Raw genomic sequence first — 25906 nt, forward strand, 5'->3', positions numbered from 1 at the left:
TAGAATGGTTGCAACACAAGCCCCTCTGCATTGGCCCTCTAAGATCAGTTATGTTCATCCCACTCCACTGCCCTTTCCCCATAAAACTGCAAACTCATTACCTTCAGCTGCATATCCAATTCCCTTTTATAAGCCATGATTTAACCTGTCTCTACCGCACTTGCTGTGTATTCTGGGTCACATACTCTTTCTTCATTAAAAGAATTAAGGAAATTATTTTTTCCTTGTGTCCATCATGGAATCCTGACCGTGCAGAATAGACCATTCGGCCCATCAAGTCTGCACTGACTCTGACAGTATCTTACCCAGGCCCCCTCTCTATAACCCCAGACATTTCCCATAGCCACCTTTGGACACTAAGGAGCAATTTAGCATGGCCAATCTACCCAACCTGCACATCTTGGGACTGTGAGAGGAAACCGGAGGAAAACCTACGCAGAGACAGAGAGAACGTGCAGATGCCACATGGACAGTGACATGAGGTTGGAACTGAATCCAGGTCCCTGGTGCTGCAAGGCAGCAGTGCTAACCATTGTGCCACCCCTTGGTTCTTCTCCAAGTCACCTCTTAAATCTGTGCCCTCTGTTTCTCAGCTCCTTGATTAAAGAGAGCTCTCTCTCTCTCGGCTTATTGCATCTAGACCATTCCTGATTTTGAACACATCTCTTTCAGACTCAACAAATTATTTCATGGTGCATCTCATTATCTCCCTCTGCTGCACACTTTTTAAAAAAAAGTTTTTCCCCCTTTTGCACAGGTCGAGGGCGAGGGGAAAGCGGTTACTACCAAAGAAGTTTTGAAGACGGTGAAGGGGGGTTTGGTCGCGGAGCGCGTGAAATGCTGCGGAGTCAGAGCTGGGAGGAAAGGTAGGTGCTGTGGGCAGCATACCGTGGGCCTGGAGACGAGGTTAAGGTGGTGGGTTAACCATTGGGAGCCTGTCTTTTGGGTGTCTTTCACTAGTCCACACAGGGTGGAAAATTGTTTAAAATGATGCCTTTCAAGTGGGAGTTTACCACGGTATTATAGAATTCCGACAGTGCAGAAGGAGGCTGTTCAACCCTTCAAGTCAGCACTGACCACAAGTCCACCCAGGCTCTATCCTCATGACCCCATGTATTTGCCCTGCTAATTCCTCTAACCTGCGTGTCCCTAGACACCAAGAGGCAATTTAGGATAGCCAATCCACCTAACCTGAACAGCTTTGGACACTAAGGGGCAATTTAGCATGGCCAATCCACCTAACCTGAACAGCTTTGGACACTAAGGGGCAATTTAGCATGGCCAATCCACCTAACCTGAACAGCTTTGGACACTTAAGGGGCAATTTAGCATGGCCAATCCACCTAACTTGCACATCTTTGGATTGTGGGAAGAAACCAGAGCGCTCAGAGGGAACCCAGGGGAGAATGTGCAAACTCTGCATAAACAGTGGCTCAAGCTGGGAATCAAGGTCTCTGGAGCTGTGAGGCAGCTGTGCTAAGCACTGTGCCACCATGTCACTCCTAAATAAGTGTCAGGAGTGGGCGGTTAAATTGGAGTCTTTCCTGCAGCCTTCAGTTTCTTGGATGTGGTGTCAAGGGGCTGCTGCGGAATTAGCGATGAAGTAATGAATAATCTTGGGCTGATTTGAATATAAACTTGTGGATGACCTCATGCGTTGTTCTTTGGATTGGATTTGCAGACAAGCAATGTACAAGATGTAGATCAACTGCTGGAAAGTGGGATTAGAATGGATAGGTGCCCGATGTCCAGTGCAGACACGACGGGCCGAAGGGCCTTCTCTGTACTTAAAAACAAACCTCTAACATTTAACCCACTGAAAGCACAGTGCGGGTTTCTCTGTATGTCAGATGCGATATTTGGGTATGTCTGCAAGGCCTTTCCAAATACAGGGTTCCGTATTTGGAAAGTGGAATCTGATGCTGGCAGCCTTTCTGACCATCTCCGACGCAGTAGCGTTTGACGTCATCTTGGAAATCTTCTCAGGGACGACGAGGTTGGTTTGGGTACAAAACAAAATAACTGCGTGGCTCTGAAATCCATTCTGTGCCCCTCCCCTGAGATTCCTGGCCCTTGCATGGGTATGCAGGTGCAGCAGGCAGTAAGGAAGGCCAATGGAATTTTGTCATTCATTGCTAAAGGAATAGCATATAAAAACAGGGGAGTGCTGTGGCAACTGTACAGGGCATTGGTGAGACCTGCACACAGTTTTGGTCCCCTTACTTGAGGAGGGATGTTGAGCTGGTTCACTTGATTGTGTTCTTCACCCCTGGAATCAGAGAGACTGAACAGTTTAGGCCTATACTCTCTGGGGTTTAGAAGAATGAGGAAGAGATAGACTTGTATGTTGCTTCTCTGCACATCCAATCTGAAGAACAACCCATGGTCTACATGGACTTTAGCAAGGCCTTTGACAAGGTACCACATGGTAGGTTGTTGCATAAAGTTAATCTCATGGGATCCAAGGTGAGGTATCTGAATGGATACAAAATTGGCTTCTTGACAGAAGCCAATTTTGGTGGTTGTAGAGGGTTGTTTTTCAAATTGGTGACCAGCAGTGTGCCTCAGGGATCAGTGCTAGGTCCACTGTTATTTGTCATTTACATTAATGATTTGGGTGAGAATATAGGAGGCATGGTTAGTAAGTTTGTAGATGACACCAAGATTGGTGGCATAGTGGACAGTGAAGAAAGTTATCTCCAACTGCAACGAGATTTTGTCCTTGTTGTGGGACACTCTAGATCTGGAGGCCATTGTTTGAGGCTGAGGGGTGCCTGATTTAAAACAGAAAAGAGAAGATATTTCATTGAAGAGTTGTGAATCTGCAGAATCTCTGCCCTCGAGTGCAGCGGATGCTGGAACACTAAACATTTGAGGAGATAAGCGGAACTAGGATGGCACAGTGCTTAGCACTGCTGCCTCTCAGTGCCAGGGTCCCGGGTTCAATTCCGGCCGTGGGTCACTGTCTGTGGAGTTTGCACGTACTTCCCTGCGTCTATGTGGGTTTCCTCCAGGTGCTCCGGTTTCCCCCCTCAGTCCGAAAGATTTGCTGGTTAGGTTGATTGGCCGTGCTAAATTGCCCCTTAGCCTCAGAGGCATTAGCCGAATAAATACATGGGGTTACGAGGATAGGGCCTGGGTGGGATTGTTGCCGGTGCAGACTCGATGGACTGAATGGCCTCTTTCTGCACAGTAGGGATTCTGTGATAAGTGTTTAATTAATAGTGGATGAAGAGCTATGGAGAGTGGGCAGGAAGGAGAGATGAAGCCAAAGTGAAATCAGACATGATATTGAATGACAGAGCAGGCTCGATGGGCTGAATGGCCTGCTGCTGTTCCTACCTCCGTTGGTTCCATGGTCTTATTAGATTTCCAGCACTCGACTCATACGTTCGAACTGAACATGTGAGCCTTAATTAGGATTTCGGTCAGCTAAAGCTCCATGTCAGTTGTCCATTTGCACTGGTTCCAGCAGTGCAAATGGAACCGGCAAGATGGTATGTTCTTCTTCCCCCTCCACCTCCAAGGCAACAGGGAGGCAAACTGCAATTGTCCTGCTGGTGTGATGGATCAACTCAGTTAACCAGTACTGGAGGAGGGGGCTCCACAAAACATCTCCTCAATGATGGAGGAACCCAGCACCTCCGTGCCAATGCAGGGCTTGAAGCATTTGTACACACCTTCAGGCTGAAGTACCAAAGTCTTTAAACTTCGTTTGTTCACAGGCTTGCGGCATTATTGTGGCGGGTGAGGTGCTGCAGAGGTATAGATACACCCACAGTGCTGTAAGGGTGTAGGGTTTTGACCCCAGCCACAGTGAAGGAATGGCTGATATATTTCCAAGTTAGCTTGGTGAGTGACCTGGAGGGGAACTTTGCAGGTGCTGCCCTTTCCTGGGCGGCACAGGTCATGGGGTTTGGAAGGTGCTGTCAAAGGGGCCTTGGTGAGTTACTGCAGTAAATCTTGTAGGTGGTATACACGGCTGCCTCTGAGCATCGATGGTGGAGGGAGTGAATGTTTAAAGTGGTGGAGGAGTGCTGATCTAGAACAGCTTTTGGTGAGACCCTTCGTATCACAGAGGCCAGTCTTCAGCCAATTTGATTCACTTGATATCAAGACACAACTTAAGGCACTGGACAGTAAAGGCTATAAACTCTTAACAGTGTTTCCAGCTGTGATATTGAAGACTTGTGGTCCAGTACTAGCCCGACTTCAAAATATATTAGCCCTTCCTTCAGCATCGCCAGGTCAAATTCCTGGAAATATATCAACCTTTACTTCACTATCGCTGGGCCAAATTCATGTGTACTGTGTACAGTTCTGGTCACCGTATTATAGAAAGGATATTATTAAACTAGAAAGAGTGCAGAGAAGATTTACTAGGATGCTACCGGGACTTGATCATTTGAGTTATAAGGAGAGGCTGGATAGACTGGGACTTTTTTCCCTGGAGCACAGAAGGCTGAGGGGTGACCTTATAGAGGTCTATAAAATAATGAGGGGCACAGATCAGCTAGATAGTCAATATCTTTTCCCAAAGGTAGGGGAGTCTAAAACTAGAAGGCATAGGTTTAAGGTGAGAGGGGAGAGATACGAAAAGGTCCAGAGGGGCAATTTTTTCACACACGATGTGGTGAGTGTCTGGAGCGAGCTGCCAGGGGCACTGGTTGAGGCAGGTACAATTTTGTCTTTTAAAAAGCATTTAGACAGTTATGTGAGTAAGATGGGGATAGAGGGATATGGGACAAATGTGGGCAGTTGGGACCAGCTTAGGGGTTTTAAAAAAAAACAAGGGCGGCATGGACAAGTTGGGCCTCTATGCTGTAGACCTCTATGACTGACTCCTGGACTTTCTTGTGGACAGCACTGTGGGTCTGTCTACCTGCCCCACGTGGATTGCCGCAATTCAAGAAGATTGCTCACCCCCAGGGCATTTAGGGGATGGGCAATAAACACTGACTGAGCCAAGTCACTCACATCGCTTGCCCAAACAAACAGGCCAAACTGTTTTTGCCTTTTGTTTTCAAGGTTAAATCCCTCATTTACATTTCTGTAGTGTCAGTCACTTTTCATCAGGGCCAGCGCCATGGTAATTTCCGCAGCTGCTGACTTTTTAGCCAGTTGTGAGGGGACTGAGCGATAGGATGGTTTGGTCTGTTGGTAACATTCAAAACTTCCCGATGCGGCATGATGTCTTCTCAGCTTTGTACTCAGGTGCGGGGGACAGTGCCAGAGAATGTAAGCCATTCCCGTTCTCTGGCCAGGGCTCAACTGCCAGAAACCAGGTAAAACGAAATGAAGAAAGCCTCTCCCAGGCCTGCATTCAAAGTGACCATGCCTTCCCTTGATTCAAGAGGTACTGCCCTTTCAGGAGCCATTGCAGGCCAGCAAGCAAAAGGGGGAGGGAGAAAGCTACTCTGTGCGAGCACCTTGCCAGTGTGTGTGTTTATCTGTTGAGGGAGTGTGGGGGGAGGGGGGGGGTGCATATGTGTGTGCGAATGGGATTAAGTGGTTATTTCTCACAAGTATTGTGTGAACAATGGATTCTGGGATAGTCCCAGTGGGCTAAATGGCTTCCCTCTGTGCCGTCACTGTCTCCATGGCAATAAATGACTAGAGTTTAAAGTTAGTGTTACACGTTGGCTTGCATTAACACAACTTACTGTGAAAATCCCCTCGTCGCCACAGTCCGACGCTTGTTCGGGCAACACTGAGGGAGAATTTAGCATGGCCAATGCACCTAACCAGCACATCCTTGGACACTGAGGGGCAATTCAGTATGGCCAGTGCACCTAACCAGCACATCTTTGGACACTGAGGGAGAATTTAGCACGGTCAATGCACCTAACCAGTCTCTCGGACCGTGGGAGGAAATTGGAGCACCCGGAGGGAACCCACCCCCACATGAGGAATCGGCACGATCTCTGTACAGACGGTGACCCAAGCTGGGAATTGAGCCCAGGTCCCTGGCGCTGTGAGGCAGCAGTGTTAACCACTGTGCCATCCTAGAAGTGGTAGCGCTCTCGCAGATATTGTAGGTGCGATAGATTCCGGGTTAGTCCCACTGGGCCAGATGGCCTCCCTCTGTGTCATCAATGACCCCACGGTTTGATAAATGACTATAGTAATTTTGACTCTACCCCTTTTGTGAGATCCGGAACAATTTTGGTTGCTCCATATTTTCCCTTAGTGTGACCAGTTGGGAGTAGACTTATCACAAGCAGTAAGAATGTTTGTTAGACTATTTCCGCACAGTTTATCTCTCCTTTGATTTATTTTCTAACTCTCAGCTTTTTTGTTTACCACAGGGGTGACAGAAGATTTGAGAAGCCTGGTCGGAGAGATGGAGGTATGGTTTAAACTATCAGGGAAAGTTATGAAACCTCAGTTTTACACTGTCTTAGTCCCATAGTGTTGGAGACAAAATTATTCGGCTCAATGGGAAATTTTATATACTCATCAATTATTGGGAAAGCTGGTTCTCAGAATTTTCAATGCCTGTGTCTTCAGTAGATAACATTCATATGTGATTTATTATTGTCACATGTATTAGGATACAGTGAAAAGTATTGTTTCTTGTGTGCTACACGGACAAAGCATATCATTCATAGAGTACATAAGGGAGAAAGATGTGATCTGATTAATTATTGTCACATATTCGGATACAGTGAAAAGTATTGTTTCTTGCGCTGCAGACAAAGCAGACTGTACACAGGAAAGGAGAAAGTGCAGAATGTAGTGTTACAGTCATAGTTAGGGTTTTGTTGATTTGATTTATTACTGTCACATGTGTTAACATACAGTGAAAAATATTGTTTATTGCATGCTACACAGACAAAGCATACCATTCGTAGAGAAGGAAAGGAGAGGGTGCAGAATGAAGTGTTACAGTCACAGCTAGGGTTTAGAGAAAGATCAACTTAGTGCAAGGTGGGTCCATTCAAAAGCCTGACGTCAACAGGGAAGAAGCTATTCTTGAGTCAGTTGGTACGTGACTTCAGACTTTTGTATCTTTTTTTCCCAACGGAAAAAGGTGGAAGAGAGAATGTCCGGGGTGCGTGGGGTCCTTAATTATGCTGGCTGCTTTTCCCGAAGCAGCAGGAAGTGTAGACAGAGTCAATGGATGGAGGCTGGTTTGTGTGATGGATTGGGCTACATTCACGACCTTTTGTAGTTCCTTACGGTCTTGGGCAGAGCAGGAGCCCATACCAAGCTGTGATACAACCAGAAGGAATGCTTTCTATGGTGCATCTGTAAAAGTTGGTGAGAGTCGTAGCAGACATACTGAATGTCCTTAGTCTTCTGACAAAGTAGTGGCGTTGGTGGGCTTTCTTAATTTCATAATTTGTGTTAAATTAAATTGTGTTAAATGAATACGAGCGCTTCCAACAAGACACATTCAAAGTCTGACTTTCTTCACTTTTCTTTCCTTCTCCCGATATCTTTTTTCTTCTTCCTTCTCCTCCTCCTCTTCCTTCCTTTTCCCGGCCTCCTTTCATTAAGTACGGGTAGGGTTTGAGGAAGTCGCCTCCACGTCACGCAAGCAGGACTTTGCACGCTCCGACAGTGAGAACTGGCGAGCCATTCGTGAGGAACAAAATGGCGAAGAGGAGGACGGAGGCTGGAGGACGGCTGGGGCCAGAAGGGAAGGCGACAGGTGGCGACCCCCGAGTCCAGGTATGCCAGAAAGCCGGGATTGTGCAGGTTTTCCCTCTTTGGCAGTGCAGCGGGAGTGGGGGAATTGCAGCCAAAGCCACACGACAGCAGCTAGACAGAGGACAGTAAAGTAACCATAGATTGAGGGGAAGGAGAGGGTTAACGACACCTGGCCATGAAACTACTTCCTCGAGGCAACCTTGAGGAGGATGTGTGTGCTGGAGAAACGTGCACAAGACTGAAGGTGTGAAGGAGTTGTTGCTAAAAAAAGAAATTCAGAATAATGGAGGAGCCAGTGATGTGAAACACAATGGGGAGTCTTTGTAGATTCATAGAATCCCTACACTGCAGGAGGAGGCCATTCAGCCCATCCAGCCTGCACCGACAACAATCCACACAGGCCATGTAACTCAGGTATTTACCGAGCTAACATCCCCAGACACTAAGGAGCAATTTAGCATGGCCAATTCACCTAACCTGTGCATCTTTGGGCATTAAGCAGCAATTTAGCATAGCCAATCCACCTAACCTGCACACCTTTGATACTAAGGGTCAATTTTGCATGGCTGGTCCATCTAACCAGTACGTCTTTTGGACTGTGGGAGGAAACCGGAGCACTGGAAGAAACCCACGCAGACACGGGTGGGGGGGCAGGGGGGGGGAGAATGTGCAGACTCCACACAGGCAATGACCCAAGCCAGGAATCGAACCGGGGTCCCTGGCACTGTGAGGCAGCAGCGCTAACCACTGTGCCACTGTTCCACCGCCCCACAAGAGAAGTGGCAGTGTTATAGAGTACCTGCACAGGTAGTTAGGGTTAATCTTATGTTGGTGTTATGGCATGGCTGACCTGCGGGGCGTGGGGGCAGCATATCCTGCTGGTGCAGTTGGACATTCTAATGGTAGGAGTAAAAGAAGCTTGTGAATTTTTATATCACCTTGAGCTGTACACACCCTGGGGTTTCATGGGAGATGTGCTGTGCATTCAATTCTGCTGCAGCTGCTGTGGGAGAGCTAGAAACTGACACTGGATATTGTTTTGCTTCCTCCTTATCGTCCCTGTTTGTTGTTCTGTTCTGTTGGTGCTGTACCCCCTTTCCCCACCTCACTCCTCCACTCCAATCTTTATTGCAGATGGTCCTCGCTCCGCAGGCTGGAGGGACCACACTGAACAACGGCGACGGAGGTTTGATTTTGATTTCCGGGAGCGTGACGAGGAGCGCACGTACAGGAGGGGCAGGACGGGCAGCGGGAGCTACGAGGATGAGAAGGATAATTTACCCGAATGGTGCCTGGAAGACGCGGAAGAGGAAATGGGGACGTTTGATTCATCCGGCGCCTTCATGTCATTAAAGGTGCAGAAACTTTGGTCCCTTAAGCGGGAATATAAAATCCATACAATGCAGAAGGAGGCCATTCAGCCCATCAAGCCTGCGCCAGTATAAATCCCACCTAGGCCCTATCCCAATAATCCCATTCATTTACGCTGCCAATCCTCTGACACGAAGGGGCAATTTAGCATGGCCAACCCACGTAACCAGCTGTCTTTGGAGTGTGGGAGGAAACCGGAGCAGCCAGAAAACCCACATGGACATGGGGAGAATGTGCAAACTCCACACAGATAGTCATGCGAGGCCGGAGTCGAACCTGGGTCTCCGGTGCTGTGAGGCAGCAGTGCTAACCACTGTGCCACCACGCTGCCGTGGTGGGAAGAGGGCTGCGGATGCAGTTCTCTTTATGCAGTATTAGAAATTTCTTTTCTCAAACTACCAAAACCTGATTGATTAAATGTGATTCTTACCAATTTCTCCCCTCCACCTCAGCTGTTTTTTTTTGTTATTTGCCCGTTATTTTGTTCTCTGCCTGTTGAAGTGGTGGAGGCTACCTCGCTAAATATATTTATGTCACAGGTAGATAGGTTTTTGATAGACAGGGGAATTAAGGGTTATGGGGAGAGAGCGGGAAAGTGGAACTGAGCCACTTCAGATCAGCCATGATCTTATTGAATGGCGGGGCAGGCTTGAGGGGCTAGATGGCCTACTCCTGCTCCTATTTCTTATGTTCTTATTTATTCGTGGATGTCGCTGGCTGGCCAGCATTTATTGCTCCTAGTTGCCCCTGGAGGGCAGTTGAGAGTCACTTGTAGGCCAGACCGGGTAAGGACGGCAGATTTTCTTCCCCAAAGGGCATTGGTGAACCAAATGAGTTTTTTCGGCAATCGACAATGGATCATCAGTAGATTCTGATAGAGTCAGAGGTTTACAGCATGGAAACAGGCCCTTCAGCCGAACTTGTCCATGCTGCGTTTTTTTTAAACCCCTGAGCTAATCCCAGTCACCTGCATTTGGCCCATATCCCTTTATACCCATGTTACCCCATGTAGCTGTCTATTTAAAGCTTTTTCAAAGACAGAATTGTACCCCCCTCTACTACTACCTCTGACAGCTTGTTCCAGACACTCACCGCCCTCTTTGTGAAAAAATTGCCCCTCTGGACTATTTTGTATCTCTCCCCTCTCACCTTAAACCTATGCCCTCTAGTTTTAGACTCCCTTATCTTTGGGAAAAGATATTGGCTACTTAGCTAGTCTATAACCCTCATTATTTTATAGACCTCTATAAGATCACCCCTCAGCTTCTTACACTCCAGAGAAAAAAGTTCCAGTCTATCCAGCCTCACCTTGTAACTCAAACCATCAAGTCCCGGTAGCATCCTAGTAAATCTTTTCTGCACACTTTCTAGTTTAATATCCTTTCTATAATAGGGTGACCAGAACTGCATACAGTATTTCAGGTGTGGCGGCACCAATGTCTTGTACAACTTCAACAAGACGTCCCAATCCTGTATTCAATGTCCTGACCAATGAAACCAAGGATGCTGAATGCTTTCTTCACCACTCAGTCCACCTGCGACTCCACTTTCAAGGACCTATGAACCTGAACCTGTACTCACAGATCTTTGTTCTGTAACTCTCCCCAACACCCTGCCATTAATTGAGTAGGTTCTGCCCTGGTTCAGTCTACCAAAATGCATCACTTCACATTAATTATCTAAATTAAACCCTGTCTGCCTTTCGTCAGCCCACTGGCCCAATTGTTCAAGATCCTGTTGCAATCTGAGATAACCTTCTTCACCGTCCACCATGCCACCTGCAAGCTTACTAACCATGCCCCTTAATTCTCATCCAAGGCATTAATATGAATGACAAATAACAGTGGACCCAGCACTGATCCCTGAGGCACACCGCTGGTCACAGGCCTCCAGTTTGAAAACATCCTTCTACAACTGCTAGGGTGTAGAGAAAGATGCGAGGTAGGTCCATTCAGAAGTCTGATGGCAGCAGGGAAGAAGCTTTTCTCGAGTCGGCATCTGAGTTCCACTCATTGTGGTCGGTGCTGTCGCAGAGGGAGAAGCCAAGCCCAGGCCATGGAGTTTAGAGATGAGTTTCGTAGGAATAATGGTGTTGAAGGCTGAGCTGTAGTCAATAAATAGTGTTTTATGAAGGTGTTGCGTTGAGTCAGTGTCACTTAAAGCACTGATGAAGCCCATGTTGCTGTGGGTGAGTTGAGGTGAGAAGCATTGATATATATAAAGGGAAGCTAGAGATACTTTAAGTTTATTAGTGTCCACAGGTAGGCTTACATTAATACTGCAATGAAGTTACGGTGGGAATCCCCTAGAAAGCAAAGTGGAGGAGGTCCACTTGGAGTGTGAACATCCCAGTGACCTGTTTCCCTGCTGTAAATTCTATTTAATCTCATTGTTTCTGCCTGCCGCTATTCCGGGTCCTAACTGACTCTCACTGTCTTGTGCCCAAACAGAAAGGTTCCAAGGAACCGATACCCGAAGAACAGGAGCTGGAATTCAGAGGGGTGGATGAGTTGGACGAGCGAGCAGAGAATGAATACGACATGGAATTTTATAAAGAGCCTGACAGGACAGAGAATGAGGATACAGGTAATCAGCTTAATACGTATGTAACCTCACATCAGAAGCTTGATTTATTATTGTCACATGTATTGGGATGCACTGAAAAGTATTGTTTCTTGCACATTAGACAGACAAAGCACAGCGTTCATAGAGTACACAGGGGAGAAGGATTTGATTTGATTTATTATTGTCACATGTATTGGGATACAGTGAAAAGTATTGTTTCTTGCATGTTAGACTGACAAAGCATACCATTCACAGAGAAGGAAAGGAGATCGTACAGAATGTAGTGTTACGGTCAGAGGTAGGGTGTAGAGAAAGATCAACTTAATGCGAGAAAAGTCTGACAGCAGCAGGAAAGAAGGTGTTCTGAGTTGGTTGGTACATAACCTCAGACTTTTGTGTCTTTTTCCCGATGAAAGAAGGTGGAAGAGAGAATGTGTGGGGTGTGTGGGGTCTTTAATTATGCTGGCTGCTTTTCTCGAGGCAGCGGGAAGTGTAGACAGAGTCAGTGGATGGGAGGCTGGTTTGCGTGATGGAGTGGGCTACGTTCACAACCTTTTGTAGTTTCTTGCGATCTTGGACAGAGCAGCAGACTGGTGGAAGTGACCGTGAGTTTTGAAGGTGCTGTCTAAGGATCGTGGGTGAATTGCTCCTGAATAATTAGTTTCTCCACAACAGAGAGAACTGATGTGCCAGCTGAGGTGTACAATGGAAAGATCTCCCCGTCGTGTTCGTCATCCTCTCCCTCGGAATCCCAGGCCCAGGAGGTGTTTCTCCCAGCCCCTGAAGAGTGTGAGGCCGTTGCGCACAGGGCAGAGCCTGACATGGTGGATCCTGCGTCCGACGCCCAGGGCCAGAGCAAACCTGCAGCCGATGGTATGAAAACCTAATGATCACTAACTGTTCTTAGAGTCAGTGCGAACGTTTGGAGCTGTTATACCTGGTCTAATTGGTGGACCAGTATTCAATCTGTGTGTAATAAATAAAAACAGAAAATGCTGGACAAACTCAGGTCTGCATCTGCAGAGGGAGAAGCAGAATTCAGGTTTTGAGGCTGGCTGAGGCTTCTGTGGAACTGGTGAAGGATAGAAATGTAATGAATTATATCCAGGATAGCATGATGGCACAGTGGTTAGCACTGGTGCCTCACAGCGCCAGGGATCTGGGTTCAGTTCCCGGCTTGGGCCACTGTCTGTGTGGAGTCTGCACGTTCTCCACTGTGCCCGCATGGGTTTCCTCCCACAGTCCGGAAGATGTGCAGGTCAGGTCGATTGGCCATGTTAAATTGACCCTTGGTGTCCAAAGATGTGCAGGTTAGGGGGATTGGCCATGCTAAATTGCCCCTTAGTGTCAGAGTGGATTAGCAGGGTAAATTATGGGGATAGGGCCTTGGTGGGATTATTGTCGATGCAGACTTGGTGGGCCAAATGGCCTCCTTCAGCACTGTAGGGATTTGATGATTTTGTGACATAGTTGGAAGGGGGAGGGTAGTGCGCAATAGGAGGAGGGGGATAGGTCAGAGCTAAGGAGAGATTGACAAAGACGTCATGGCCACAGGCAAATCTTACCTTCAGGACTGAAGAAGCTGTAATAGTGATAATAGATGGCAGAATGTGTTAATGGAACAGAGGGTGGTGCCTAAAACAAGGGACAGGTGGCCCTGTGTGGGTGGGGGGACTGTATGGGGCAAGGTTTAAAAAAAAAAATAAAAAAAAGAAAGTGGGGATCAAGGTGGTAGGGCGGTGGGGGAGTTCACACTCTCGAGTTGTTGAACCCAGTGTTGAGCCCAGAAGCCTGTGACTTGCCCAATCAGAAGATGAGATGCTGCCCCTCCAGTTTGCATTGGGCATACCTGGAACATTGTGGCAGACCAAGGACAAGCTGGGGGGACACGAGAGAGAGATGCTGAGTTAAAATTGCAGACTGGGGCCGGGCTTGTGGACGGAGTGAAGGTATTCCACAAAGCAGCCGCTGCCCCCCATTCTGCCTGTTTCCTCCCCCAGTCCAAAGATGGATTAGCCGCGGGAATGTGTGGGGTTCTGGGGTTAGGGCAGGCTCGATGGGTCGAATGCACTATCAATGATTCTACTATAGCCTTGCCAATTGCAAAATGGCTTCTGTAAATGTGGTGTTCACCCAGGGCCATTCTATAACTGGCTGTCAGGGGTGAGATGGCCTTGCAGACTGATCCTCTTCATTATCCCTCAGAAAGAATAAAGCCCCGGGAATGGGAAATGAATGCGGAACGTAGTGGCAACTGGAGAAGAACTGTGGATGTTTTGAGTATGGACCAGTTTGTGATGACTGGTTCTAACCCAGACCCAGTAAGAAGCCTCACAACACCAGGTTAAAGTCCAACAGGTTTATTCGGTAGCAAAAGTTACAAGTTTTCGGAGTGCTGCTGTAACTCAGGCCATCAGCCCTTTGACTTTCAGAGGCTGAGTCATCCCAGCATCTTTTGCTTTTATCTCTTTCTCGCTGTGGGGGAAAAACAAACGGCCTGAAACCTGTCAGCATTCAGCTGCTGGGACTGGGAAAGTGGGAGGGGGAAGCCGGAGTGGGTTTCCTCTGGGTGCTGCAGTTTCCTCCTCCAGTCTGAAAGATGGCAGGTTCGGTGAATTGGCCGTGCTAAATTCTCCCTCAGTGTCACCCAGACAGGCACTGGAGTGTGGCGACTAGGGAATTCTCACAGTGACTTCATTGCAGTGTTAACGTATGTCGCCTTGTGACACGAATAAACTTTAATTTTGAACTATCGGAAGTGCTGCTTTTCTCTGACGCCGCTCCAGTGCTCGTGTTTAAGTCCTGCTCCCCTTTGAAAGGCTGAATCTCGGAAATGTTTTCCATCGACCTGTGCGTTCAGCCTCCCCGCACCCATCCCCACCTCTCACTCTTGTCTTGTTTCCTGCGCAGAAGCTGTGAATGTGGGCCAGTCTGCTCAGCTCAGTCCAGCGACAGTGTCCACTTTATCCTCATCCTCGCCTTCCTCCTCCCCTCCTTATCCGGGCACTGTTACTGAATTTGCGCCAGTGGACAACGATGACGACGAAGGGATGAAACGCTTTGAACAGGTAGGTCGGGAATGTGTGGTATTCCTTTGCACAGCCAAGGTTATCCTTGCCCTGCAAAAATCTGGCAACGACCGCTAAATTGGAGTCTGCCTGTCCCCACCCCAGCAGACATTTCTTCAAATCTGACTGCAGATGTTGGTATTTTACCAACACTGTTCGGGCGGCACGGTGGGACAGTGGTTGGCACTGTTGCTTCACAGCGCCAGGGACCCAGGTTCAGTTCCAGCCTCGGGTCACTGTCTGTGTGGAGTCTGCACCCGTGTCTGTGTGGGTTTCCTCTGGGTGCTCTGGTTTCCTCTGAAAGATGGGCTGGTTAGGGTTGATTGACCTAAATTCTCAGTGTTACCTGAACAGTGCTGCCAGAGTGTGGTTACGAGGAGATTTTCACAGTAACTTCATTGCAGTGTTAATGTAAGCCTACTTGTGACTAATAAATAAAAGCTTAAACTTCTCTGGGAATGATGGCTAAGTTGGAGCCTGCCTCTTCCCACTGCAGCAGACATTTCTTTAAACCTGACTGCAAATGTTGGTATTGTATGTTAAGTTTTATGTTAAGAAGGGTGGCACAGTGGCACCCTTGATCCCGGCTTGGGTCATTGTCTGTATGTAGTCTGCGTCTTCTGCCCCCTTGCCTGCGTGGCCTCTGGGTGCTCCGGTTTCCTCCCACAGTCCCAAGACGTGCACGTGAAGTTGATGGGCCATGCTGTTGCTTTATGACTCTATATTGTCACCTCTTGTCTGGGGGTTAACCGGGTAAATAAGTGGGGGGAGGGCCTGGGTGAGATTGTTGTCGGTGCAGGCTCAATGGGCCAAATGGTCTCTTTCTGCACTGCAGGAATTCTATGACAATTATGACTCCCCAGTGTGGATCTGAAAGAGTGTAACTTGTGATAAAAGAAAGACTCATATAAATATCGAGTCTTTCACAACACCAAACATCCCAATACGCTTTACAACCAGTGAGATTCGGGGTGGTACGGTGGTTGGCAATGCTGCCTCACAGGGCGAAGGACCTGGGCTCGTTCCTGGCTTGGGTGACTGTCTGTGCGGAGTCTGCACATTCTCCACATGTCTGTGTGGGTTTCCTCCAGGTGCTCCGGTTTCCCCCTTCATTCTGGTTAGGGTGCATTGGCCGTGCGAAATTCTCCCTCAGTGTTACCCGAACAGGCGCTGGAGTGTGGCGATTAGGGGATTTTCACAGTAACTTCATTGTGGTGTTAATGTAAGCCTTACTTGTGACACTAATAAATAAATAAGCTTTGAAAAGGTATTTTTGAAATTAGTCAGTGTTTTACTGTAGAAAGCTCAGCAGCCAGGTGGTGCGCAGTAGACTCCCACAACAGACTGTGACGCACTTGTGGTCAGTTCTGTTTTCTGGAGGGTTATTAAACCGCTCCAATGTCACAACTCGATGAGCTTTCTCTGGGAGGAGTCGCACCCGAGTGTGAGGGCATTGCCCCCCTCCCTCGCCCCTTGGAGCCTGTTGTTTGAAACGGAGCAGGTGCCCCTCGCACGGTAGTGCCACCCTGCGCATGACCTGCTGCCCCCCCTTCACACCCCGCCCACCCACCTTATGGTTTTTGTGTGGCAGGAGGCTGAGAAGATGGTGGCGTCGCTGCATGACAACTCGTTGGACGACGAGCGCTTTGTAGAGATGCTGCAAGATCAGAGGTGCCGCGCTGCTGCTGCCTTACCCCTCTCGCACGAGGCAGCCATGAAATGGTTCTACAAGGACCCACAGGGAGAGATCCAAGGTCAGTTCAGCGGACGCCCGGTTAACAGCCAAGCATTTCGACGGAGCCCTGGGATCGCTTACTGCCAGTGGTCACTTCGGTTCGGCACGGTGGCATAACGGTTAGCACTGCTGCCTTTCGGCACCAGGGACCCGGGTTCGAATCCCGGCTCGGGTCACTGTCTATGTGGAGTTTGCACATTCTCCCCATGTCTGTGTGGGTTTCTTCCGGGTGCTCCCACACTCTAAACATATACAGGTTAGGTGGATTGGCCGTGCTAAATTGTCCCTTAGTATCCAAAGGTGTACAGGTTAGGTGAATTGGCCATGCTAAATTGCTCCTTAGTGTACAAAGATGTGTTGGTTAGGTGGATCGGCCATGCTAAATTGCCCCTTAGTGTCCAAAGATATACAGGTGCCGATTGGGATTGTGGTAGGTGCGGACTCGATGGGCTGAATAGCCTCCTGCACTGTAGAGATTCTATGATTCAGCATTAAACTGCACACACCATGGAGTCGATGACCAAGTCTCACATGTAGCCACCTCACCCAGGGCAGCCATGGTCTCACCAAATTTGGCATTGGTGCTTCTGGGATGAGATAGTAAAAGGAAGCTTGGCATGGTCGCAGCTTGGCATGGTCGCAACTTGACAAAAAAAAGGTGTAGCCAAAGAATAGTATGTGACTGAGGTGATGTGCACAGAAGGCTGCTTATTTTAATCTGGAACACTTCCCCCCTCCACCTCACCTCTCACGCTCTGGACCCTGGGTTGGTGGGGGTGGTGTGGGGGGGGGAGTCCTGAGAAATATTCAAAACATGGGCAGGCAGGCGTATTTGGTAACTTGCAAGCAAGGCTGGTGAGCGGAGCTGTGAGGTACAGAGAAACAATGAGCTACCTGAATGGCAGAACAGGCTGAAGGGGGTTTGGGGCAGGAGTGACATTAATCGCTCATTGATGCTTTTGTATAATCGATGAAGCAGCTTAATGTTAACAGAAAATGCTGGAAAAATCTCAGCAGGCCTGACGGCATCTGTAGAGAGAGAATAGAACCAGTGTTTGAGCGGTATGATGGCACAGTAGTTAGCACAGCTGTCTCACAGTGCTAGAGACCAGGGTTCGATTCCTGACTTGCCTGTGTGGAGTCAACATGCTCTCCCGTGTCTGTGTGTGTTTCCTCTGGTTTCCTCCCACAGTCCGAAAGACGTGCTGGTTAGGGTGCATTGGCTGTGCTAAGTTCTCCCTCGGTGTTACCTGAACAGCTGCCCGAGTGTGGCGACTCGGGGATTTTCACAGTGACTTCATTGCAGTATTAATGTTAGCCGACTTGTAATTGATAATAAATAAAACTTTTTCAAAAAACTTCGTCAAGCGCAGACTCGAAATGTTGGCTTTGCTCTCTCCCCACAGGCGCTGTCAGACCTGCTGAGATTTTCTGCTGTGGGTTCACATCCCAGCCTCCGCACAGTACTTTGCTTTTAACTTAATATTGGCTTTCTGTTAGGTCCGTTTACGACACAGGAAATGGCTGACTGGTTCCAAGCTGGATATTTCCCCATGTCCCTGCTGGTCAAACGAGGTTGTGATGAGGGCTTCCAGCCTCTGGGAGACGTGATTAAAATGTGGGGAAGAGTGCCTTTTGCCCCTGGACCCTCTCCACCACCGTTGCTGGTAAGTAATCATTGATGTTTAGACGCTCGTCAGGGTAGGGAGACGTGGGGTGGGGTGTGGAATGTATTCACATGTCTGCAGCTTATTATTCTTTGTACCTTTTGACAATGCCCCGCATGTTTCGTGCACACGTTTTGGAGTTTGCATGCCTTTACACGGGTTCTGCAAGGTTGCCTTGTTGCCCCGCTCAAGGGAGGGGAGGGCTTGGTGATGACTGAGTCAAGTCCCCAGGGCGGCACGCTGGCACAGTGTTTAGTACTGCTGCCTTAATGCAATGACTCAGGTTCGATTCCTGGCTTGGGTCACACTCTGTGTGGAGTTTACACATTCCTCCTCCGTGTCTTACATGGGTTTCCTCCGGGTGCTCCGGATTCCTCACACCCCAAAGATGTGTGGATCAGGTGAATTGGCCATGCTAAATTGTCTCTTTGTGTCCAAAGATGTGCAGGTTAGATGGATTGGCTATGCTAAATTGCTCCTTAGTGTCCAGAGACATGCAGATTAGGTGGATTGGCTATGCTACATTATGAATTAGTGTCAGGGGAGCTAGCAGGGCAAGTACGTGGGGTTCCGGGGATAGGGCCTGGGTGGGATTGTTGTTGATGCAGGCTCGATGGGTCGAATGGCATCCTTTTGCACTGTAGAGATTCCCTGTGTCTGTGTGGGTTTCTTCTGGGTGCTCTGGTTTTCCTCCATGAGCTAGTTAGAGTGCATTGGCCGTGCTAAATTCTCCCTCTGTTACCCGAACAGATGCCGGAGTGTGGCGAGTAGGGGATTTTCACAGTGACTTCATTGCAGTGTTAATGTAAGCCTTACTTGTGACAGTAATAAAGGAAAGAATAAATGATTCAATGCCCTTTCTGACCCATTGCCTCTTGGCATGTCACTGTGCCCCTCGCAGTGAGTGCAGCCCTCCTGGCTGATGTGCTTAAGTCGAGCTGCTGAGACCTTAATGCTGTAAAGATTTGCAGACCTTGAAGCAATCGGAATAGTTAAAATGATAATTGATCAGCGACCCCTCACTGTGTCCCAGCCGACCCCTCAGTCTTGTCTGGAAGCAGGAAGATAAGCTTAGAGCGCCGGCCTGAACTTGCAGCCCCTGACTCTGTGGCTTTCTGCATCCTGGTCCAAGCCTGCACCGACCATGCTGCCCGACCGAACTAAAAACCCCCCCCTACCCTTCTGGGGACCATCTCCCTCCATCCTGACCTATTCATGTATTTGTCCAGACTCCCCTTAAAAGTAACTATTGCACCTCTGCCGGCAGCGAGTTCCAGGCATCCATCACACTCTGTAAAATGAAAACCTGCCTCGTATGTCTCCTTTAAACCTCTGTCTCCTCGTAACTGAGTCTTCCACCCTGGGGAAAAAGCTTCTGACTATCCAAGTAGACTTTGTTTCCTCTTGGGTGGGATTGAAGGAAGCGAGCCCTCGGCGGGTTTGCGAATTGTGGTGCTCCTGAAGCAAGTGATGGGATTCTGTGGCCGTGAATTTGCTTGTGGTTAATTTCTGGCACGCGTGGGAAAGGATTCTCCCTCGTCAGCACGTTCCACCCACTTGATTTAAGCAAAAGACGTAATAGCGACTTCTCGGCTTTTTTTTTATCTTAATGACGCATGTGCTGTTAGTTTCTGGAGCAGTTCCTTGGCTCAGATTGGGGAATTAATTCGCACACAGCTTGCACTGAAGCTCTGGCAAGCCGCGGTACCTGATTGTTGCAATGGGTTGCTTTACAACATGTACAGCTAATTTCAGAACCGCTTGCTGACAAAGCAGGCTGGATTAGAACGCACAGTTTAAAAAAAAAATCATGTGATAGCATGTCCAGACAAATGTTGGTGAACAAGTGAACGTTCTTGATCTTTGCCAGTTTCTGCTTGCATTTCTGCCCATTTCTCTCTCTCCCGTCTTTTAAATTGGGCATCCTACCCTCTATTCAAGCTATTGTCCCCTTGAATGGAAAAGAATTGCATTTATGTAGCACTTTTCATAACCACAAAATGCCCCCCAAAATGCTTGACAGCCAATAATGTTTTTTTTTTGTACAGTGGTGCCCTTGAGAAGGGTGCAACTTCTAATGAGATGTCGTCGAAACCGTAGAAACCCCGACAGTGCAGAGGGAGGCTATTCGCGGGCCCGTTGAGCCTGCACCGACGATAATCTCAGCCCATGTCCTCTCCCCACAACTCCTCACATTTACCCCGCTAACCTGCGCATCCCAGGACACTAAGGGGCAATGGCCGGTCCACCTAACCCGCACATCTTTGAGCAGAAACTGGAGCACCCCCGGAGGGAAACCACGCAGAGACTGCACAGACAGAGAACGTGCCAATTCCGCACAGACAGTGAGCCAAACCGGGAATCGAACTCGGGTCCCTGGAGCTGTGATATAGCAGTGCTAACCGCTGTGCCGCCCATGAGAATGTCCTCTTGTTTTATTTTTGTTTTCCTCTCTTCTCCCCCCACCCCCCCCCCCCCATTCACCTTGGTGAGTGTGCGGCCAACGGCAGCCACCTCCCTTGGTGGGGCCCGTTTTCTAGATCAGTGGTGCTGTGTGCAAATGCGGTCACGCCCACACCGTCGTCCTTTATCGCTTTAACCATTCTTGCATTGCATCTTTTCAGTAGGTGATTGTTACAGGTTGCCACTTGACCGTTGCATTCTACGCGTTAGGAGTTAAGTTGAGAATAAAATTTTTTTTTGGGGTCCTCATCCTCCCTTTCTTAACAGCTTGTCCCTTACTCTGTAAACCACCAACCAAGCAACCAAGAGAACGGACAAGTGGAACTGTGGTCTCCTCACAGCCCTGCTGAAAACGCTGCTTTGTGTCAGCAGGTAGGAGCCGCACGTTGGTTGTAAAGTTAGATGTCAGTATGTGACGGGCTGTGTTAACCGGAGATGGCAGGGTGCATCCTTCCCTTTATTTTTGGTTTTTTTTTGCTCGTCTCTTTAAAAAAGGTTCCGTTCCGACGCGGGACGCAAGTGGCACCGGTGTCTGGCGTGTGTGTGTGTGCCTTGGTGGGCCTTGTCTGGGCAACACTCCAGCTTGGAGTCCACTCTCTCCCTTCCTTCCCCCCCTTAACCCCTCACAAAATGAATTTACGTGATGACTCCCACCCGTCACCACTCCCACTTGCCCATTAAGTAGGTCAATTAGTTTCTGGTTTCAAATCGAATCCTTTACTTTAAATTTTTTTTTCCGCTTTTTTAATAATGGAAAAACTTCAGCGTTTAATGTTGTCTGCCATTTTTTTCCCCCCATTTTAGTTTTCTCCCTGTCTGCATTTCACAGGTGTCTCACAAGACTAACCAGTACAAATGTTTTGTCTGTGGTTTAAAAACCTAAATGTAAAGGTGGCCGAGCGAGTCTGTTTGCTGAATTGGGCTTGCGGTTGGTTGCTGGGATTTTGTTTTTTTTTTCAAATGGAGTTTGTTTGGTTTTGGTAGGGCGACATGGACCAGGGGAGGCTGAAAAAGCAGCGGGAGTTGGCAGCTGCCCTGTACCATCAACTTCAGTACCAGCAGTTTGTGCAGCTCATAAACAGGTAAGAAGAGAGAAGACCCCCCCTCCCCCGGCACCACGAGGCTTTCGGGCAACCTGAGATGTAGCTATTCACTCTGCCATTCCCTCCCTCATCACATCACTCAACCCCAGCATTGTGCATCAAACCGTGTTGAGTGATTACATTGTTTTGGTGGTGGGGGGGAAGGTGCTAAATTGCCTCTTAATGTTCAAAGATGTGCGGGGTAGGTGGATTGGCCATGTTACACTGCATTGCCCGTTAGTGTCCAAAGATTGGGGGGGGGTCAACCATGCTAAATTACCCCTTAGTGTCCGAAGATATGCAGGTTAGGTGGATTGGCCATGCTAAGTTGCCCTTAAGTGTCCAAAGATGTGTAGGTTAGGGGGATTGGCTGTGCTAAATTGTCCCTTAGTGTCCAAAGATGTGCAGGTTAGGGGGATTGTGCCTTGGCCGCGTTAAATTGCCCTTTATCGTCAGGAGTTTGGTGGGGTAAATACATGGGGTTAAGGGGTTAGGGTCTGGATAGGGTTGTTGTTGGTGCAGTGCCGATGGGTCGAATGGTGGCCTCCTGCACTGTAGGGATTCTAAATTCACGATGCTTAATTGACATACATACTCTGAGCTGTGCACGCAAGGGCGGCACAGTGGCTGAGTGGGTAGCACTGCTGCCTCCCAGCGTGAGGTTCTGGGTTCGATTCCCGGCTTGGGTCATTGCCTGTGTGGAGTCTGCACATTCTCCCCGTGTCTGCATGGGTTTCCTCCGAGTGCGCCGGTTTCCTCCCACAGTCTGAAAGACGTGTGGGTCAGGGTGCATTGGCTGTGCTAAATTCTCCCCTCAGTGTTACCCGAACAGGCGCTGGACTGGGGGATTTTCACAGTAACTTCATTGGCTATAGTCATTAACACTGCAGTGAGATTTGATTCAAGTGTGGTCTCTGCTTGTTACATACAAAATACAACACCCACTTCTGCAGAGCAAGATCCCACAAACACAGTGGCCTAGGTATCCATAAAGCCATAAGGTACAGGAGCAGAATGAGGCCACTCAACCCATCGAGTCTGCTTCGCCATTCAATCGTGGCTGATAACTTTCTCAACCCATTCTCCTGCCTTTTCCCCATGACCCTTGATCCCTTACCAATCAAGAACCTATCTATCTCTGTCTTAAAGACACTCAATGACTTGGCCTCCACAGCCTTCTGCGGCAACGAGTTCCACAGATTCACCACTTTCTGGCTGAAGAAATTCCTCCTCATCTCTGTTTTAAAGGTCATCCCTTTAGCCTGAGGTTGTGCCCTCGGATCCTGGTGGAAACATCTTTTGGGGAAAGGGGCAAGTGTGGAGTTTGCACATTCTCCCTGTGTCTGCGTGGGTTTCCTCCAGATGCTCCGGTTTCCTCCCACAGTCCGAATGACGTGTTGGTTAGGGTGCATTGGCTGTGTTGAATTCTTCCTCAGTGAAAATAAAACTTAAGCTTATTTATTTGTCAAAGATAAGGCTTGCATTAACACTGCAATGAAGTTACTGTGAAAATCCCGTAGTCCCCACACTCTAGCGCCTGTTCAGGTAACACTGAGGGAGAATTTAGCACACCCAATGCACCCTAACCAGCATGTCTTTCGGACTGTGGGAGGAAACCAGAGCACCTGGAGGAAACCCATGCAGACATGGGGAGAATGTGCAGACTCCACACAGACAGTGACCCAAGCCAGGAATCACTTCCAGGTCCCTGGTGCTATGAGGCAGCAGTGCTGACCTCTGTGCCACCGTGCCATCCTGTGTTACCCAAATAGGAGTGTGGCGACTTGGGGATTTTCACAGTAACTTCATTGTGGTGTTAATGTAAGCCTTACTTGTGACACTAATAAATAAACTTTAAACTAAACACTCCCACAGTGTTACCCGAACAGGCGCCACAGTGTGGCAACTAGGGGAATTTCACAATAACTTCATTACAGTGTTAATGGAAGCCTTCTTGTGACACTGATAAGTGGGTAAACGTTTTAGATTGGACATTTGGGTGAAAGGTGGGATGCGGGGGGCGGTGTTGATGGGGGAGCTTTACTCCGTACCTCACTGCGGGTACGATGCCTGATATTTCAATGATGGTTTGTGCCCCTAGAGTGGTAGAGAGCCTCGGACAGCCACCCCTGTTCGTGGGTGCCGACTTGGAACAGCCAAAGACAACGTAGTAACGTGTCCTCCCCCTGCTTTGTTTTTGTAGCCGGCAGCAGCTTGTGCAGTGTGCTCTGCAGCAGAAAGCGAACATGACACCCCAACAACAGCAGCAACTTGTGCTGTTCCTACAGCAGATCCAGGCCCTCAAATCCAGGTAAGCTGTTTAACAGCCCCCCCCCCCCCGCTTCCTTTCCTTTAAATAACTGTTCTCTCTCTATATTTCAAGAAGAAAGAGGATTAAATGTAAGGTGGAGCCTGTCATGCTGCCACTTATTGCAGCAAGAATTAATACACTGTGGCAGACATTCGTGTTTCAATTTGTGTGCTGCTGTTAATGTTTTGGCCTCCACTACTTTCTACGGTCTTGATGTGGAGATGCCGGCATTGGGCTGGAGTGGGTGCAGTAAGAAGTCTTTCTTTTAGTTCATTCGTGGGACATGCGTGCTGCTGGCTGGCCAGCATTTATCCCCCATCCCTAGTTAAATTGACTGGCTTCCTAGGTCATTTTAGAGAGCAGTTGAGAGTCAACCACGTCGCCGTGACTCTGAGGTAGGCCAGTCCGGGTAAGGATGGCAGATTTCCTTCCCTCAAGGACATTCGTGAACCAAATGGGTTTTTCCGACAATTGATAATGGTTTCATTGTCATCAGTAGATTCGTAATTCCAGATTTTTCTTTTAATTGAATTCCAATTCCATCATCTGCCATGGTGGGATTCAAACCTGGGATCCCAGCTGTGCTTCTGGATTAATGGTCTCGTAATAATACCACTAGGCCATTGCCACTCACCCGATGAAGGAGCAGTGCTCCGAAAGCTCGTGCTACCAAATAAACCTGTTGGACTTTAACCTGGTGTTGTTAGACTTTTTTACTGTGGTAGTGAGTTCCACACACTCACCACTCTCTGGGTGAAGAAATTTCTCCTCACCTCAATCCTGAAGCTTTTACCCCTTATCGTTAAACTATGACCCCCGAGTTCTGGATATCTCTCTCTCTCTCTCTCTTTCTCTCCTCTCCCCTCCCCTCTTCACCCTCTGGGTGAAGAAATTTCTCCTCACCTCAGTCCTAAAAGGTTTACCCCTTATCCTCAAACTCTGACCCCCTGGTTCTGGACCCCCACCACCATTGTGTGTGTTGTGGGGGGGAGGAGGGGGCAGTGGATGGATGGATTTCAACTGATTGACAGCTCTGAGTTCACAGTAGGGAGGGAGGCGTGGGGGGGTGTTGTCTAGTACACTGCAATTAATGAGGAGCATGAAATGGAGGGATTGAGGTTGTTTGGCGATTGTGGTGCTATCCCTCTGGGCTCTGGAACAGGTTTTCCTGATCACTGTCTTGGACACCCTGACAGAAATGGGTGGAGTTGGAGAATGCAACTGATTTCTGAGTGACGCCGACAAAATTTCTTCAGTCGCCTTCAAGCAGTGAGTCTGGTGGCGCGATCTTCTCTTCATTGTTCACTCTTGCCTTTGAAACATTTTGAAATATACGTTTCCTGGTGCTGTTACACTTGTACAGTTTCCTCCTGAAGAAAGTGTTTTTGTTTGGACTTATTATTGTCACATGTATTGGGATACAGTGAAAAGTATTGTTTCTTGCTCGCGATACAGACAACGCATACTGTTCATAGAGTCCATAGGAGAGAAGGAAAGGAGAGAGTGTGGAATATAGCGTTACAGTTACAGCAAGGGTGGAGAGAAAGATCAACTTAACGCGAGGTAGGTCCATTCGAAAGTCTGACAGCAGCAGGGAAGAAGCTGTTCTTGAGTCGGTTGGTACGGGACCTCAGACTTTTATATCCTTTTCCGGATGGAAGAAGGTGGAAGAGAGAATGTCCGGGCTGTGTGGGGAGGGGGGGGTTCCTTAATTATGCTGACTGCTTTTCCCGAGGCAGTGGGAAGTGTAGACAGAGTCAGTGGATGGGAGGTTGGTTTGAGTGATGGGAAGCACTGAAGATCTCCTCTCATTTTTTTGTCCCCTCAGGTGTGCTGAGCAAAATCTGATCCCTGCCATCAACAGATCCATGTCCGTGCCCGAAACGGGATCTCTCTGGGACCTTCCGACCTCTGCTTCGCAGCCCTCAGGTGAGGAACCTCCCCACTAGTGACGCCTCAGACCCCAAGCGGTTTCGATGCTGCCTGCA

General features: G+C 48.5%; 1 protein-coding gene across 1 annotated transcript in view; it reads left to right on the plus strand.

Moving 5' to 3' along the window:
• Positions 1 to 25906, plus strand: part of LOC145337106 (GRB10-interacting GYF protein 2-like) — a 137597-nt gene that overhangs the window by 80032 nt on the left and 31659 nt on the right. The window contains 13 exon segments of the mRNA XM_080181863.1: positions 758 to 866; positions 6309 to 6349; positions 7504 to 7677; positions 8791 to 9011; positions 11478 to 11613; positions 12268 to 12465; positions 14503 to 14660; positions 16252 to 16414; positions 17896 to 18062; positions 20793 to 20897; positions 21510 to 21607; positions 23811 to 23918; positions 25747 to 25847. Of these exon segments, the coding sequence (XP_080037989.1) occupies positions 758 to 866; positions 6309 to 6349; positions 7504 to 7677; positions 8791 to 9011; positions 11478 to 11613; positions 12268 to 12465; positions 14503 to 14660; positions 16252 to 16414; positions 17896 to 18062; positions 20793 to 20897; positions 21510 to 21607; positions 23811 to 23918; positions 25747 to 25847 (1779 nt within the window).

This window comes from Carcharhinus amblyrhynchos, unplaced genomic scaffold (genome assembly GCF_965287045.1).
Source record: "Carcharhinus amblyrhynchos unplaced genomic scaffold, sCarAmb.v2.hapA scaffold_43, whole genome shotgun sequence".
NCBI classification, from domain to species: Eukaryota; Metazoa; Chordata; class Chondrichthyes; order Carcharhiniformes; family Carcharhinidae; genus Carcharhinus; species Carcharhinus amblyrhynchos.